At 46.4% G+C, this 16,386-nt stretch overlaps 1 protein-coding gene across 6 annotated transcripts in view; it reads left to right on the top strand.

The window, feature by feature from the left end:
• actn4 (actinin, alpha 4) overlaps window positions 1–15,626 on the top strand; it is a 34,200-nt gene extending 18,574 nt beyond the window's left edge. The window contains exons 4-22 of one of the 6 annotated variants that reach the window (XM_023812085.2): window positions 317–403; window positions 536–623; window positions 960–1,038; window positions 1,171–1,252; window positions 2,131–2,216; window positions 6,163–6,255; window positions 6,488–6,718; window positions 8,295–8,442; window positions 8,530–8,680; window positions 9,004–9,112; window positions 9,274–9,414; window positions 9,670–9,852; window positions 9,964–10,098; window positions 10,989–11,168; window positions 11,623–11,769; window positions 12,412–12,492; window positions 12,857–12,922; window positions 13,641–13,799; window positions 14,257–15,626. In XM_023812085.2, the coding sequence (XP_023667853.1) occupies window positions 317–403; window positions 536–623; window positions 960–1,038; window positions 1,171–1,252; window positions 2,131–2,216; window positions 6,163–6,255; window positions 6,488–6,718; window positions 8,295–8,442; window positions 8,530–8,680; window positions 9,004–9,112; window positions 9,274–9,414; window positions 9,670–9,852; window positions 9,964–10,098; window positions 10,989–11,168; window positions 11,623–11,769; window positions 12,412–12,492; window positions 12,857–12,922; window positions 13,641–13,799; window positions 14,257–14,415 (2,405 nt within the window). In that variant the 3' untranslated portion in view covers window positions 14,416–15,626. Of the gene's footprint in view, window positions 1–316; window positions 404–535; window positions 624–959; window positions 1,039–1,170; window positions 1,253–2,130; window positions 2,217–3,875; window positions 3,962–4,202; window positions 4,227–6,162; window positions 6,256–6,487; window positions 6,719–8,294; window positions 8,443–8,529; window positions 8,681–9,003; window positions 9,113–9,273; window positions 9,415–9,669; window positions 9,853–9,963; window positions 10,099–10,988; window positions 11,169–11,622; window positions 11,770–12,411; window positions 12,493–12,856; window positions 12,923–13,640; window positions 13,800–14,256 lie in introns of those variants that run through there. The other 5 variants (XM_023812083.2, XM_023812081.2, XM_023812082.2 and 2 more) reach the window with 5 other exon arrangements.
• The last annotated feature ends 760 nt before the right edge of the window (window positions 15,627–16,386 follow it).

Here is a 16,386-nt window from a genome sequence, read left to right as displayed (position 1 = left end):
TCTGTTCCCACCACCTCTCACGCTTGCTGCTGGACGCAGTGCAATCGGCAGATTTGCTTTGTCAGGCCGGCAAGCCCAGTTTCAGGGTCTGTGACCTTAATGGCGTAGCAGTCACAGGGTGACAGGGGATCTCGAACGCAGCACGGGTCAAGGCCTCAGGCGTGAGGCTCTTCACAAGTCAAATGCAGCCTTCATATCGCCGCGCAATACGGAGACGCAAGAACCAAGCGTTTAAGTGCTAGATGTCTGGTTTGGGTTGTGCACTTTTCCTCCTAGTCTCTCTCTAAGTGTCAGCCTTTTTTTTTTTCCCCTCCAGAAATTGTGGACGGCAATATCAAGATGACCCTGGGAATGATTTGGACCATCATCCTGCGCTTCGCAATCCAGGACATCTCCGTGGAGGGTGAGTTCCCAGCATGCCGTGCAAGGAGATGCAGATTTGTTTTTTTTTCCCCTAGAATTACGTCTTACCGTCTAAACTTATGATAAATTAAAACGGAAAAAGCCAACCACTGCCTCTTCCTGCTTCCACCAGAGACTTCTGCGAAGGAGGGCCTCTTGCTGTGGTGCCAGAGGAAAACTGCACCCTACAAGAACGTCAACGTGCAGAACTTCCACATCAGGTGTGGTTTTGGTGTGGAGGAAGTGACATACTCCTTGCGAACGGTGCCTGAAGGTCACTGTAACCCTTAGGGGTCTCTCTGCATTGTTCATTGTGCTTCATACAACTTTACACTATGGATGTATAGTTTTAGAGAACGTTTGCTATGGACCTTAAGGTAGTCTAGGTCATATGCTTACTCTTAATTATGGTATCTGCTTCTTCAGTAAAGTAACTACTTCAAAGGTAGCAGTACTGTGTGTCTCCAGAGCTGATTCTGCTCATTTGAGTAAATTGGCTCTGTTTGTGTGGCACTTCTGCGTGATCTCTGACCTCTCCTTCTCGCCCTGGTTGACAGCTGGAAGGATGGCCTGGCCTTCAATGCCCTGATCCACAGACACCGACCCGACTTGATAGACTATGAGAAGCTGAGGAAGGTTGGTATACGGCTGTTTTTTTTCCCCGTGCTGCACATAGTGCCGAAAATATCAAGTTTGTCCAACAACAAGTGAATCTTGCCTGCTGAGTTGTTGGTCAGAGCAGAGCGTGTGTTTGATCCTCCTCGTCAGGATGATCCAGTGACGAATCTAAACAACGCTTTTGAAGTGGCTGAGAAGTACCTGGACATTCCCAAGATGCTGGACGCAGAAGGTAAAGGTTCTCCTTGCTGCACATCCCCTTCTGTGTCGTCGTCTCTCGGGTCTTTCATAATCACGGGGTGTGTCTGACGCTGCAATGCAAGCCAGCGATCCCGCTCCTGTATTTAAATGATGTTATTGTGCTCGTACATGTGGATTCCAGATTCTTCGTGAGGACCCTTGTATGTTTTGCACCAACCGTCGCATATTTGTGCTTGTGTGTGCCTGCTTGTGTGCTTGTGTAAGTGGTCTAAATGTCTCTGGTTCAGTGTTTCCCAACCCGTTCCTCGGGGACCCTCACAGTCCATGTTTTTGCTACCGGGAGCTGGGAGGGAGCAAAAATGTGGACCTTCTGTGGGTCCCCAAGGACCGTGTTGGAAAACACTGCTCTGGTTTCTCTTCATGGTCCAGTATCTCTGCATCTCCCTGTACTCCAGTGCAGGGTGGAGTGGAGCGTTCATCGCCTCGGAATGCCGTATCTCCATCTTAATCCTGCTTTCATTTACACTCCTCACACAGACAATTTATGAAGTAATCCAATCAGAATAGCACAACATAAGAAGACAGTAATATCTTGAACACAATGTAAAATTGCTCTCAATCTTAGCATATTAATGTTAATGCTTTTCTTAGATATTGTAGAAAAAGTTACTTGTTAGGTTTCATTTGCTTGTCTGTGGCAAATGAATAATCATATAACTTGATAAGTATAATGTACATATGACACGTCCTCTAAGGTCACTTAATTCTTGAGTTTTATTTCCCGCACATGTAAATTCATAACACAAGCCCATCTGTTCTAGTTCGTATATCTGTGTCCGAATGCAGCTGTCCGTCTCCCGTCGAGAGGGCGTGCGTGTGCGTAAATGTGTAACTGTGGTTTTCCTGCAGACATTGTCAACACTGCCCGTCCGGATGAGAAAGCCATAATGACCTATGTGTCCAGTTTCTACCATGCCTTCTCTGGAGCTCAGAAGGTACCCCCCCATCCCCATCAACCCCCCCCCCCCCCCCCCCAACATTTACACTCCTGCGCTCCCCTCCAGCATGGCTTCCTCCGCCAAGCATTGGGACAGGCTGGCAGAATTGTCACGGGCCCCTCTCTCCTCCCAGGACCCCCGCACAACCCAGGCACTGCATTAAAGTCCATCTCTCCTCGTTGAAATGATCCTCTCACTCTCAGCTCAGATGAAGTAGACCAGCTGGTGGCATTAGCCGTGTCTGCCAAGGCTTTAAGCCCACGTCTCTGGTGTCAGATAGTGGTTTTAGTCGTGGCCTTTGAATATGATGCACTTTTTCCCAGCAGTAACAAAGAATGTGTGGAGAATTAAGAATTAATGCCTTTGTACTGGTATTAGTTTAAGTACAGGCAGTCCCCAAGTCATGAACAAGATCCATTCCCTAAATCTGTCTTTAAGTCGAATCTGTAGGTAAGCCGGAAAATAATACAGTGCATAATAACACTAATAATAATACAATAATTATACAGTTGTAATCAAAGTAACTAAACACGGGACTCTACGTCTAAATCTGCGCAATATTTTCACGTTACAAAGTAGCAGGTGTGGTCGTTATTACAAACCATTGTGGTTCACCCGATTTCCTTAATATAATAGGCTTTATGGCGGTTTATTAATAAGGACGAGTTTTCTGTAAGTGTGGTTTTCGTATCCCGGGGATAGCCTGTATTTAAGTGTTAAAAGATTATGCAGGAATGACAGTAGTTGGCTATAGGTGTAAACTCCATTTTCCTTGAAGGTCTGATGAAGAACCAGGAGCAGACTTGCGAGGCGAATCTTCTAGAAGCAGTTATGTTTCTGTGTGGAGTGGCGAGGGTCTTGACTGATGTCTGATGACGCAGATGAGCGAAACGGGTCAGACTTGATTAGAGCTTCATTCATTAAGATGTTTGCGAGCTCAAGAGGCTGGGGAGCTAGTGGCTCCCAACACCGTTTCTACCGGTAACGGTAACCTAGATACAGGAACTCAGGCTGCCGTCCATTGCAGTGTTACCGATGAAAAGTGCACCGCAGGGCTTAGACTGCTGGGAACAATCTGCCAAATAGGAGGGAAAAAAACCTCGAAATGTAAGATTCTTGCGTGCATCACTGTAGTGTCTGTACAGGGCCACATGTTGAACGTATTCTGTTACAGGCCTGAAAAAGATCCAGTGCAGTGTTGGCCCAGTGTGTGGGCTTCCTGTATTTGAAAATAAATATGCCATCTGTCTTTAAGCTACTATGCGAAAAGCAGATTCTTAAACGTGGCCACCAGCTATACATCCCCAGTCTTTCAGGGACTGGTAGTGCCCAGAAGTGTCCTGTGGGAAGGGAGGGGACCGTGACCTGGTTCACAGAGTATTCTTTGCCCCCTCCCTCCCTGAAGGGGGCGCTCTCTAACTGACAGTCACCATCCTGCAGCGGATTTCCTTCCCTTACTGCAAACGGCCACTTGGCTGGGCGACGGCATCTCCCTCTTCCCATATCCCCCCTCCACCCCCATGCGGCGTGGCGGGGGAGGGGGGTCCTCTCTGCTGGGGGCAGCTTGGCTTCACTGCTTTCTCTCTCTCTCTCTCTCTCCTTTTTTTTTTATCTCTCTCCCACGCACACTTGCTTCCCCTCCCCCGGCCGCCGCAGACATCGTGGGTACGCTGCGGCCTGATGAGAAAGCCATCATGACATATGTCTCCTGCTTTTATCACGCCTTCTCAGGCGCTCAGAAGGTGAGGACTTGCTTGTGGCGTTCGCCTCTGAACCTGCGGCTGGTTTGCACCTGGTGCCAATGGTGGCCTTGGTCTCAATGGAAAAGCACGTCAGCTTTCCGCTTTGACTACCTTCTCTATCCGCACCTCGTTTCGCTCGCTGCTTCGTTTCGTCTCTGTGGCTTGTCATTGAGCTGTCACGAAGCATTTCTTCACTGTGTCTTTTGTTTTTATTACAGTGGATAGTTTGTACCGTAGTGTGAACCCAGATGAGCTGGACGATGTGGTATAAAATCGGTTTGTTCGCCAGAGAAGCATGTGGATTTAAGGCACGGTTGTGTGGAGCAGTCACTTGCATTGCCACGACTAACCGTTTGGAAAGATTTCGCATTTTGTTGTAGCCGGCGTTGATGTAGTTACTCTTGAAACTCATCCATAAAGAGCGGTGTGTGCACGTCTTGTCCTGCGTTCACGTGTTGGGTAGCTTTGTGGCATGTTCACTGCCCCGTGTCACGTGTTCTGCTCGTCTGGCCCTTAATGTTATGATGTGTTGCATGTCTTTCACATGTGTTTGCTCCATTAAATAATATTCACCTACACGTCGAGACAGGTGAGATCTCAGTACTGCTGTTTGTGAAGTTTTGCATTCCATCAATTAACAATTTGGAAAATGACTCTTTCTGCCTGGTCATTGTGACCTCTTAATTGTACCTCATCCACATTAGTCTGTCTATTGGAATGAGTAAAATTTTTGTGCAAAGTTTTGCATTTGGGATTGGGCTTTAACAAGTATGCAACTATTAATCCAGAAAAAATGAACTTTGACACCTTTGTTAATCATAGAGCACCATCTGCCACCCTAATATACCAAATTTAAAGCAGAAGAACAGCCAAATGTGAGTTTTTTTCACTTGAAACCACTGCTGGGAGGTTTCAAACCATTTTTTTCTAGCTGTGACTGACTACATCGCGTTAAGTGGCTTTGACACAATTTTGCCTCACTGGCAGCTCATCATAGCTGGCCTGGTCTATCTTCTCCTGCTCTGCTCTGCTCTGCTCTGGTTCAGTTATTTAAAGGCTGTTTTATACCTACTGCAGACGTGTCATAGCTTGCAGCTGTTCTGACACAGTTTTTGCCTCAAAGGTCAGACGACAAGGCCGCATTTGAGGGCCGCGCATGTCCCGATCGAAAATTGAAACGCCGTATTGTCCTTCCTGTAATGTAATCGCACCTTGATCCTTCGCTGGCCAGGGGAAGTCAGAAAGGAGATCGCACCAAAGATTGTGTTTAAACACCTTTCCTACCCTCTCTGATCAGACTGAATACAAACATGGCTAGCGGATTCGAAGAAAGCCTGACTTAGGAGATCCTCGCCACAGGATTATAAAGATTCCCAGATTGCCGCAATAAACTGCATCCTTGCAACTGCAATGCCAGTTTTTGTTGAATATTTATTTTTAGTAGAACATCCAAAACACTTAAGAGCAGCTTTTCTGTTGAGTGCCACCTACCTTGTGGTGTGGACGGTCTGGCCTTGCGCTCAAACTGGCGAGTCTGAGTCCGCAGTACATATAAACCAGCCCTGACCCTTTTTCATTTATGATGCTTCATAGGAATTTCTCCATTGATTAAATACAATCTGTAATCGGCTTCTGCCATTGAGTGAGCAGTGAATTGCGTCTGTAAACAGCCTTGTATCCAGTACAGTGATGCTGTGTGCCTTCATAAGGGGTTTATGTCTGTGCTCTCAATTGTTCTACTGTGTTCAGCAAATGGGCCTGAATGATTAGTATAATTTCAGGTATGGTCCTCTGAAGGGGAGGTTAATACTGGCTTTGTGTAGGAGGGAGGTGTAAGTCTGTCTGGTGCACAACCCATGTAACTTGTGCTTGGTCATGTGTAGTTGCTCCAGTGTTACTTTCTGTCTTCTTTAACGGTAAATGGGACTTGTGGGAATTGTAGGATTTCCACGTGACCTAATTGCACGGGAAAGCAGTTAAATTTGAATTCAAAAATAAGTCTTGCATGCTGAGCCTGACTTTTCAACGTGGGTATTTTAGGTCAGGATAGATTGACGTACTCAAGCAAGCATAGCGGACGTTCGCTTAAACTTTGACTGATGCAAACTACACCAGAGTGCCTTGAACTTTTAAGTGTGTGCACACTCTTAAATAGCTCTAGAATAGCTCTACTGTGTGCTTAAACCCTCTCTCTGTGACAGGCCGAGACAGCTGCCAATCGAATCTGCAAGGTGCTGGCAGTCAACCAAGAGAATGAGCATCTCATGGAGGATTACGAGAAACTGGCCAGTGACGTAAGTAGTCACTAGCCTTTGGATAAAATGTTATAGTATTTTGTTTGTTCTGTCCTTTCTGTGGTAGTTGTTTGTCCTCTTCAGCTAAAGTATGACTGTTTTAAAATATTTGGCTTGTTTGTTTGGAGCTTTTTTTCCTCTCAGTTGTCAGTTGTTCTTTATTGGTCGTTTGGGTGCTTTTCTCATCTCCACGTCGTCCTTTTCCTCCCTGTCATGACCCCCCCCCCCCCAGCTCCTGGAGTGGATCCGTCGCACCGTCCCCTGGTTGGAGAACCGCACCCCAGAGAAGACCATGCATGAGATGCAGCAGAAGTTGGAGGATTTCCGAGACTACCGGCGTGTTCACAAGCCGCCCAAGGTGCAGGAGAAGTGTCAGCTGGAGATCAACTTCAACACCCTGCAGACCAAGCTGAGGCTGAACAACCGACCCGCCTTCATGCCCTCTGAGGGCCGCATGGTCTCGGTGAGCGACACCTTCTCGTCTCCTGTGTCACTTTCTCCATCATACTGCTGTGCTTCTCTGTTGGACAGAAGGCCGACATGTGTTCAGTCACAGTTCGGTACCAATCTTGGCTTTTGGTTCGGTTCAATTTCAGTTTAACTGAATTTGTTTTTAGATTGTTACTAGAACTGTAAACACAGATACAGTCGAACAACTGTAAACCAAAGGCGATGCGTCTGATATCAGCGTATATGGGGACACTTATTTGCACATTGTAAAAATAAATATGTAAAATAAAGAGTTTTAAATGATTGCATGATAACAATCATAATGACGTAAATCCTACGTACTTTACTACCGAATTTGTTTGCATACCTCTAGCAATAAACTGCTATAGGTGTCGTCATTTTTTTTTTTTAGCCCGGTCTGAATTTTGTGACAAAAGCGCCTTAAATGTCATGGGGAGACTAACTTGCAAAGGCAGTTTCTGCCTCGTCCCGGTCACACATACGCTTGGATGTCATCTCCAATGATTTAGCACATTGGACACATTTACAACGACGTATCCGAGTTTGGCGTAATAAAGCCGATGGACAGTTTTGAGGCACTTTTCCACTGAACTACATTTGGAACGACACTTTGGTGACTTTTCCATTGACTATCGACCCAGTACCTAAAGCACCCAACCAGCTGGGGTACTTTTTTGGTACGTCAGTGCTTTGGGGTTGGCCTTGCGAACGTCTTCATTGTCGAGTGGTTCTGCAAATAGCCTTCCCCTGAAACACAATGCAGTGGAAACGCGCCCTTGGTCTTATCTACTGTCTCCCCGGTGCTGATGTACTTCACTGGGTAACCAAAATGTTCTCAAGCTGCCGATTATAACTGACTGACTAACCAGCATTTGCCGTAAGCAACTCACAGCCACAGTAATCATTGTTTTCCGTGTTGAACATCTGCTTGTGAATTTCGGTTCTGTCTGTGTCAAATGTGTTCGTTTCGTTGTGCCTACTGAACTGAACACAAATGAATAGGTGTATCGTTACAGCCCTAGTCTATATGTATCTGAATAGTCAAGAAACCGGTTCAGACTTGCTAAGATCTACTTCTTGATTAATGTAGTATGAATTTTGAGGCTTCGCGATTAATGGTTATCTCCAGTTTTGGTGTCAGTGCAGCCTTATCCGTAATGTCTTATGACGAAAACCCAAAGCCAGTCACATGTTACAGCTGAAGTCGGTCACATGTGAGAAGGCCTAAGCAGGAGCGCTTCTTCGATGTGTGTGTGTGTGTGTGTGTGTGTGTGTGTGTGTGTGTGTGTGTACACATATATAACATGCAATATATATAAATAAATATATATATAAATATATAATTTTTTACATTTTTTATGGTGAGGCCATTATTCATAGAGGGGCTGGCTTTATCCTTAGCCAATGAGATGTTTTGAATTGGTGAATGATGGGAGGGGCCACCCCAAGGGCCAGTCAGCTTTCAGCTTGGGCATGTGGCCCCGCCCCTGTACACGCAGCCTGTGCCTGATTGGCCGGCGGCGGCAGCTGGCTGCGTGAATTGCTGATGTCTGCCCCTTTTTTTGCAGGACATCAATAGCGCATGGCAACACCTGGAAGGGGCGGAGAAAGGCTACGAGGAGTGGCTCTTGAATGAGATCCGTCGCCTGGAGAGACTGGACCACCTGGCCGAAAAGTTCCGGCAGAAAGCCACCATCCACGAGGGCTGGACCGCAGGTGCTCCTGGCGCCGTTCCCCCATTTCCTTGCTCTCGGCCCGAGCCTGTTACCTCCCTCTGACTCCTGCTGGCCTCCTTCCCTGCAGGAAAAGAATCCATGCTGACACAGAAGGACTACGAGACCGCCTCCCTGTCGGAGGTCAAGGCCCTGCTGAAGAAGCACGAGGCTTTCGAAAGCGACTTGGCTGCCCACCAGGACCGCGTGGAGCAGATCGCCGCCATCGCCCAGGAGCTTAAGTAAGGGATGCGTAAGAGGTCATGTGGCGGAGTATGGGGGCGGGAGGGGTGACCAAGAAGGGGGGGCGCTGTTTGTATGAGAAATGAGCGCCTACTTTTTATACTGAGAAAGTTGCATGTGTATAGAACAGTGTTTTCCCGTAAGTTAATTCATTGAGCTGGTGGTGAAATTTAATGAATGCATGGAATAACTCAGGTGGTCCTGAGGAGAGAATTGGGAGCTGAAACATTGTTCTAGTCACGCCGTAACTTTTTGGAGAACCGCCCAAGACTTTCGTACGGTACTCCTGTGTCTTACTGTCCCCCTCCCACTCTTTCTGAAGTGAACTGGACTACTATGATTCCCCGAATGTGAACGCTCGCTGCCAGAAGATCTGTGAGCAGTGGGACTCCCTGGGCTCTCTGACTCAGAGCCGCAGGGAGTCGCTGGAGGTGAGTCCCATCCGCAGTGCCCTCCTTTTCTGAATCTCTCTGCCTCGTTCTCCGCTCTAAATAGCGTCACAGGCCTGAACTTTCTACTTTCTGCTTTGGTCAGTTTTAAAATGCCACTGTCACCATGTCGGATCTCGACACCCCTTACGGTCACTTTGCAGAGGACTGAGAAGCAGTTGGAGTCCATCGACGAGTTGTACCTGGAGTACGCCAAGAGGGCGGCGCCATTCAACAACTGGATGGAGGGCGCCATGGAGGACCTGCAGGACATGTTCATTGTGCACAACATTGAGGAGATCCAGGTAAGAGGGGGTTTCCGTGGAAACAAAACTGGAGAGCAAAAAAAAAATAGAAGCTACCCACTTTATAATGTTAAGTTCTATCCAAGTTTTTAAAATGTGATCAGTAGTCCTGTATAGTGTATAAGCTGTTTTAATTATAACTGTAGCAATAAGTTTTATGGATCAGCAATATGAGCACAGAGATCCATGTCAGTATTGACTCACGCCCTTTAAGTCTTTAAATAAGCCCTCCGCCTTGCCTTTTCCCTTCTCTAGGGTCTCATCACAGCCCATGAGCAGTTCAAGTCCACCCTCCCAGAAGCAAACAAGGAGCGAGAAGCCATCCAGGCCATCCAGAAGGAGGTGCAGAACATTGCCCAGTATAACGGCATCAAACTGAGTGGAAGCAACCCCTACACCAGCATTACTCCGGAGAGCATCGACAGCAAGTGGGATAAGGTACGGGGGGGGTGATTAAGCTGGGTGGGGCGTCAGAGCTCTGAGATCCCCGTTGGTTAATAGCAGAAGTATCTTTACCAAGACTCCCTATTGTCCCGGTTCCCTCTCCAGGTCCGACAGCTGGTACCTCAGCGCGACCAGGCGCTGCAGGAGGAGCTGGAACGGCAGCAGTCCAACGACCACCTCCGGCGCCAGTTCGCCAACCAGGCCAACATTGTGGGGCCTTGGATACAAAACAAGATGGAGGTCAGTGATTGGTGCCCGCATTTGTATATCTCACTTTGAAACACAGGTATCTGTTGACCCTCGCGTCTGTGTTTTGCGACCAGCACCGCCGGACGCAAGTCCATTTGGGCGTATCGTAATAGTTATCGGGGAGCAAGGCGTTAAGTACGTTACCGTAATATACACACAGTACTCTACTGTAAATAAAGTAAATATAAAATCACGGCGCTTTATAAAAAGGGTCTAAATTTCATGGGAAATCAAGCACGAGGCGCACTGCACAATCAACAGATGCACGTGATGGTGAACAATAGGTATGTGAAGCTGCAGCGTAATATTTAATTGTACGGTATGTTTATGTAAGGAAATTTTGCAGTACAGTTACTGTATCTGTATCGCGCCTACTTATTGTAGCTGTCCATCACATATACATTACTGTATGAGTACTGTATGAGTACTCTATTACAAGTCAGATATGGACAGTGGATCATTTATACGGCTGGCAGTGCTGCTCGTTCTCCTGCACCTGTCACACTAAGCGAACCACCTGCTAACATTGTACTACATCTGCTTTTAGGCGTCTTCCCATCAGTGTACTTACTAATACTTACATAAATGCGATCGGACGTTACTCGATAGAACACAAGTTGACGGATACCTGTGTATTACGCTATTAGATGGACGAACTTTGCTAAGTTCATTATCTTTTCTCGGAGTATGTCATCCCTGTCTATTTTTGTAAATGGTTCCCACAGTCTACATTTTCCAGTTCTGCCCAGATCTTGATTGTGAATAGTTTTTTCAAGATGTATATGTAAGATGTCTGGAGTCCTTTGACAGGCTTTAAGATGTTTTGGGATGCGATTGTGTTTACAGAGCTGCTGTGTAACCTTGCGTGTCTCGGTCTGCAGGAGATCGGGCGGATATCCATTGAGATGAACGGGACTCTGGAGGACCAGCTGACTCACCTGAGGCAGTATGAGCAGAGTATTATCGAGTACAAGCCCAACATTGATCAGCTGGAGAGTAATCACGAGCTGATCCAGGAGGCCCTCATCTTTGACAACAAATACACCACCTACACCATGGAGGTACTGGCGTGTCGTCACAGTCGATTCCTGCAATTTTTTAAAGACCATTTGGCGTACAGTCACATGATGCCATTGGTCGCTCATTCTGTGTGTATGTGTGTGTGTATTAGGTTTATATTGCATTGTGGGGACCAAATTCCCCCCCGCAATATAATAAAACCCTGTTATTTTGACGTTGCGGGGACCATTTTTCAGGTCCCCACAAAGATCTGTGAATGTAATCAAAAAACTAAAAATGCCAAAAGTCAGGGCTGGGTTGGGGTTTAAGGTCGGCATGTTGGGGTTAGATTTTTCCCCATAGAAATGAATGGAGAGTCCCCACAAAGATATAATTACAGACCCGTGTGTGTGTGTGTTGTTCCCCTCCACCCTTGTGGAGTCGCCTCCCTCGCGTGGTAATTCTGCCCCCGTTCACGTCCGTCTCCCAGGTAACCTTTTCACCTTTATATCACAGCACCTGCGCGTGGGCTGGGAGCAGCTTCTCACCACCATCGCCCGCACCATCAACGAGATCGAGAACCAGATTCTCACCCGGGATGCCAAGGGCATCAGCCAGGAACAGCTGCACGAGTACCGGGCTTCCTTCAACCACTTCGACAAGGTCAGGGCCCCGGCGGCAGAGTTGTGTTAGACTGCACTGGCGGTTTGAATCGTGAGAATCTGAGGTTTGCAGGGAGATGGATCAGTGGGTGCAGATGTCATGGTTAAAGATCCACTGTCTCAGCTAGAATAGCTGTGTTTGTATCAGGGTTGATCAAGTTAATGCACATCCATTTTAGCATACAAGCACTGGAGTGCACTGTTTATCCTCATGGTCCCTCTCAGCCAATCACATCTCATCATCTCCCCTGCCATGCCCATTGTTGAGTGCAATAATGACAGAAACCATTAACATAGACTGATATCCATAAATCCAGCAAATGATTTTTGGGCTTGTGTTTGGAGGAAGCTGACCCCTCTGCAGTATATTTTAAGTTCCCTCCAGTTCTGTTCGTCACCATCATAGTTGGCATTATAGTCCACGCTTCTCAGTCTTGTCTCTAGTGTTCAGTTTTACACAGGATACCATCTCACATCCATTGTCTGTCCCCCTTTCACCCCATACTGTGAACTCCTGCATGCTGTGGATCCATCACCATCCGGCGGCCCAAAACCACCTCACTGTTACTCGTGCCGCGATTGGTCAAACCCCGCCCGCCCCACTGCTTGGCTCTATGCCGCCATTGGCTGATTCAAATCACAGGATCACAGTGGTACTCTGGTAGCGGAGGAGTTCAAGGCCTGTCTGATCAGCCTGGGGTACGACGTGGATAATGACAAGCAGGTATGAGAGGCCTTCAGATCCCATAAGGTTCCTCTCTTGGCCTCAGCCTCTCTCTGCACTGTCCTGCCTCCAGCTCATATAACCGCTTTATCGCTTTGGTATTTTGGATGCTTTTAACTTCTGCTTTTTCCTTTCTTCCGTTCTTTTTGTCCCTCCTGCACATTTATTTTGCTTCTCTTCACTTATCTTTGTTTTCGTCACGCCCATTTCTATATTTTCCTCCCTCGTCACCTGTCCTCTATCTTTATTTTCTGTTTCCTCTCTTCAATCTTCTCCTCCCTGCCACACAATGGCCATGCCCCCCCTTCCTTCCTTCTCCTGCACACACACCCCCCCCCTCCCCACCCCCCCTTGACGGGTACAGAAGCGCACAGGGATGATGGACAGCGATGATTTCCGCGCTCTGCTCATTTCCACGGGAAACAGCCTGGTATGCTCACCCTCTGCTCTCTGCTCTGCTTGCGGGCCTCTCCTCTCCCTATCCGTCCTGCCCGTCTCTGTCACTGTGTCGCTGCCCACGTCACGCAGTCCCGCACAACAAAATATAATCATTGCATTTGGCCGTCCAACACATTAAAAGTAGTATATAGCAATATTTCTTTCATCTATAAAGTCCAGCAGTACAGGCAGCTTTCGACTTGCATAAAACCGACTTAAGTAAATAGGTACAAAAAATCAGCACAATACTTATTTATGTTTATAATCACTTATCTACTGATTTTATTCAAAGCGACTTACAGAAGAGGGAAGGGTTACTATTTGTGTGCTTCGCGCGATTTGAACCCATAACCCTTTGTATTAGCATAATGCGGAAGCAGTAAGGTAAGTAAATCTGAGTAAGTTTAGGCTTTGTTTTCGGTAATTTAATTTGTTCTTCAGTGTGTATTACTAGTATATTTTTGGCTTGCGTATTTTTCGCTGTATGGTGTCTTGGACGATTTGGGAAGATAAATCCAACATGCGTGAGATTCGTCTTTTGAACGGGGAAGTAGAACAGATTACTTGTCAGTCGAAAACTGCCTGTATTGACTTTCCAGTACGAGATCTTGCATTTTTAAGTAAATACCATCAATGAGGATATGCCCCCCCCCCCCCCCCCCCCCCCTCCAGGCCTCCAGGCCCTTCGGTTGACCTCTCTCTTGTCCCAGGGGGATGCCGAGTTTGCACGCATCATGGGCATCGTGGACCCCAACAACAGTGGGGCTGTGACGTTCCAGGCCTTCATTGACTTCATGTCCCGGGAGACCACAGACACGGACACGGCCGACCAGGTCATCGCCTCCTTCAAGATCCTGGCAGGAGACAAGGTAGGCAGCACCTCAAGGGTCAAGGGTGACGTATCTTGCTAACGAACTACAGTGTAGTGTGAGCTCCTGGTAACATAGTTAAACCTATTTGAATACACAAATGCATATTTTAAATGCTTCTCATCAAATTTATCTTAAAATCTTGCGTAAAATCTTGCCACATAGTTTGTTTTTTTTTTTAGTTTGTTGACCAGTGGGGGGAGGGCCGAGATTTATCTAGTTATTATAATTAAATATTTTCTGTAATTATTTGTGTTTGTTTTTATTTATTTTAATCTCTGAACTGAAGCCAACTTACAACCAGACCATTTGAGTTCATGTCGGTTATTATAATGTGGTTTGAAACGGCCAGCTGTGTTTAGTCTTTGAAGCGTTCAGGGTCCTTCGGGGTTTGTGCGTTGGGTTCTCTCCTCTGACTCTGCGACGTCCCCCCCCCCCCCCCTCGCTCTCCGCACAGAACTACATCACAGCAGAAGAGCTGCGGCGAGAGCTGCCCCACGACCAGGCGGACTACTGCATCGCTCGCATGGTCCCCTACAGCGGCCCCGACGCCATTCCGGGGGCCCTCGACTACATGTCCTTCTCCACCGCCCTGTATGGCGAGAGTGACCTCTGAGGATAGAGAGAGAGGCGAGGGTCGGGGGGGGGGGTCAGCGAGAGAGACAGCGGGGAAGATACAGGCTTACTGGGTCGGAGCGATCGGGATTGCATTACACGGAGCGTTACATCCTATCTGGGTTCAGATGTGTAGGTTTCAGGGAGCAGAACCTGCCATACCCCCCACCAATGGGAGGGGGCGGGGTGACTCTTCTTTCTGATTCCCACCAAAATGTTTTTTTTTTTTTTTCTTTTAACCCCCAAAGGTAGATTGGGTTGGAGGCCAGAGAGAGGGGTGAGATTTATTGAAGTATACATAATGTATTGCACAGAGAATGGAGGAGAGCTTGAACAGAAAAAATATCCTTATTCTCTTTAACCATTTTGCTGGGTAAGCGGAGCTTGGAAATCTATAACCTACTTTCATACTATCTCCAGCAAATATGACTTTAATGGGTTCAGTGCTGTACATACTTATTTTCCAGTATACAAAAAAAATGCTTATAGGGCTTCGGAATGAACATGTAGTTGTGAAAGGTTTCACAAAACCCCAGTACTGTAGATAGGTTTGAATTCCCATCCCAAAGAATCACCATTGGACCTTTTCTAGTCATTCAGTGCATTTAAACATGCTGTACAATGTTATTTCCAGCATTGGGCTTATTTTAAGATGTAACGGAATAAATTGTGAAAATTGGGGGGTGGGGGGTACTTTTCTGTAGCTACAGATCCTCTGTCTTTGTCACCCCCTCTTTCTTCAGCTCCATTTCTCTGTGGCAAAAGGGACCCAGCACTGGGTGCGAGGGCCAGGGGTGTGAACGACTTTTTCTATACATTCCATTATGTATTAATATTATGGAAATTACCGTTTTCAATCTATGCAATCAGTTTTTAGTTCGTAATCTATATTCTGTATCACTTAAGTTCATGTAAACTGAGGGAAGGCAAATGTCTGCTTAGACAGTCGAGCAGACGGAATACCAGAGATTGATTCCTACGATATTTTGTAAAACGGTGATGCTGGGTGAGGGTATGTTCCTGTTGGGGGGGGAGGGGCGGGGGGCGGCTCTGGGCATTAACTGAAATGTCTTGGACCAAAAGCTTAATATTTTTTTGTTTGGATTTTTTTTTTCTTTTTCTTCAATATCAAACCTTATCTGCTGTACTGGAAAATGCAACAGCATCTCAAATGTGGAATATGTGCACACATAAAATTACCTTCAAATATTACTGCTTGACCATTTTTTTTTTTTCACCCCCCCGCTCCCCTTTGTGTGCATGTGTGAGTGTCTCTCCTTTATTTGCAGACCTTGCCGGTATGACGTATGCATGTAGTTCGTATTTCGGGTGCTGATCATAGTTTTAACAGATTCCGTTAACTAATTTGAGGAAGTTATGTGTGTGGAAACAGAGAGTAAGATCCCAAAGTGTGAAGATGTTTTTATTATTATTATTATTATTATTATTAAGAGTAATCTGCGTTGCCAATACTTCTGATGCTCGGTAATCACACAAAACCTGCCTCTCGAGGACTTTCGGTAGTAATAAACTAATAAATCTTTTCCTACACCAAAATCACGATCCTGTAGTCTTTAATTAAAGGTCTTGTGGAAGAAAGATGGTTGAATCAGGGATCCTTTATTTGTAAATGCTCCAGGAAGCATGTCTAAGGTATACCTAGTAAGTATGGAGTAAAAACCTGAAAAGTTTGTGTACACATACGTACTACGTGACTGTTAAGGCACGATCCAGGTTCAGTGATTAGGCAAAGAGAGAAATGGATGAAAAGCCACTTGGCAGTAAATTGGGGATGTGCGGGTTTCACGTTTCGCAGTGATTTTGTGAAATTATGGTAAATGGCTTGATTGTCATCACAGATGGTTGAATTTTACTGCACATTATGCTGCAACATATTATAGATGCACGTCAGCAGCATATATAATGTTGGGGTAATGCTCTTGGTTATTCAGAACAGAATAAATATCTGCAA

Source organism: Paramormyrops kingsleyae, chromosome 17 (genome assembly GCF_048594095.1).
Source record: "Paramormyrops kingsleyae isolate MSU_618 chromosome 17, PKINGS_0.4, whole genome shotgun sequence".
Lineage (NCBI taxonomy): Eukaryota > Metazoa > Chordata > Actinopteri > Osteoglossiformes > Mormyridae > Paramormyrops > Paramormyrops kingsleyae.
This window is presented reverse-complemented; position numbering and strand designations above follow the sequence as displayed.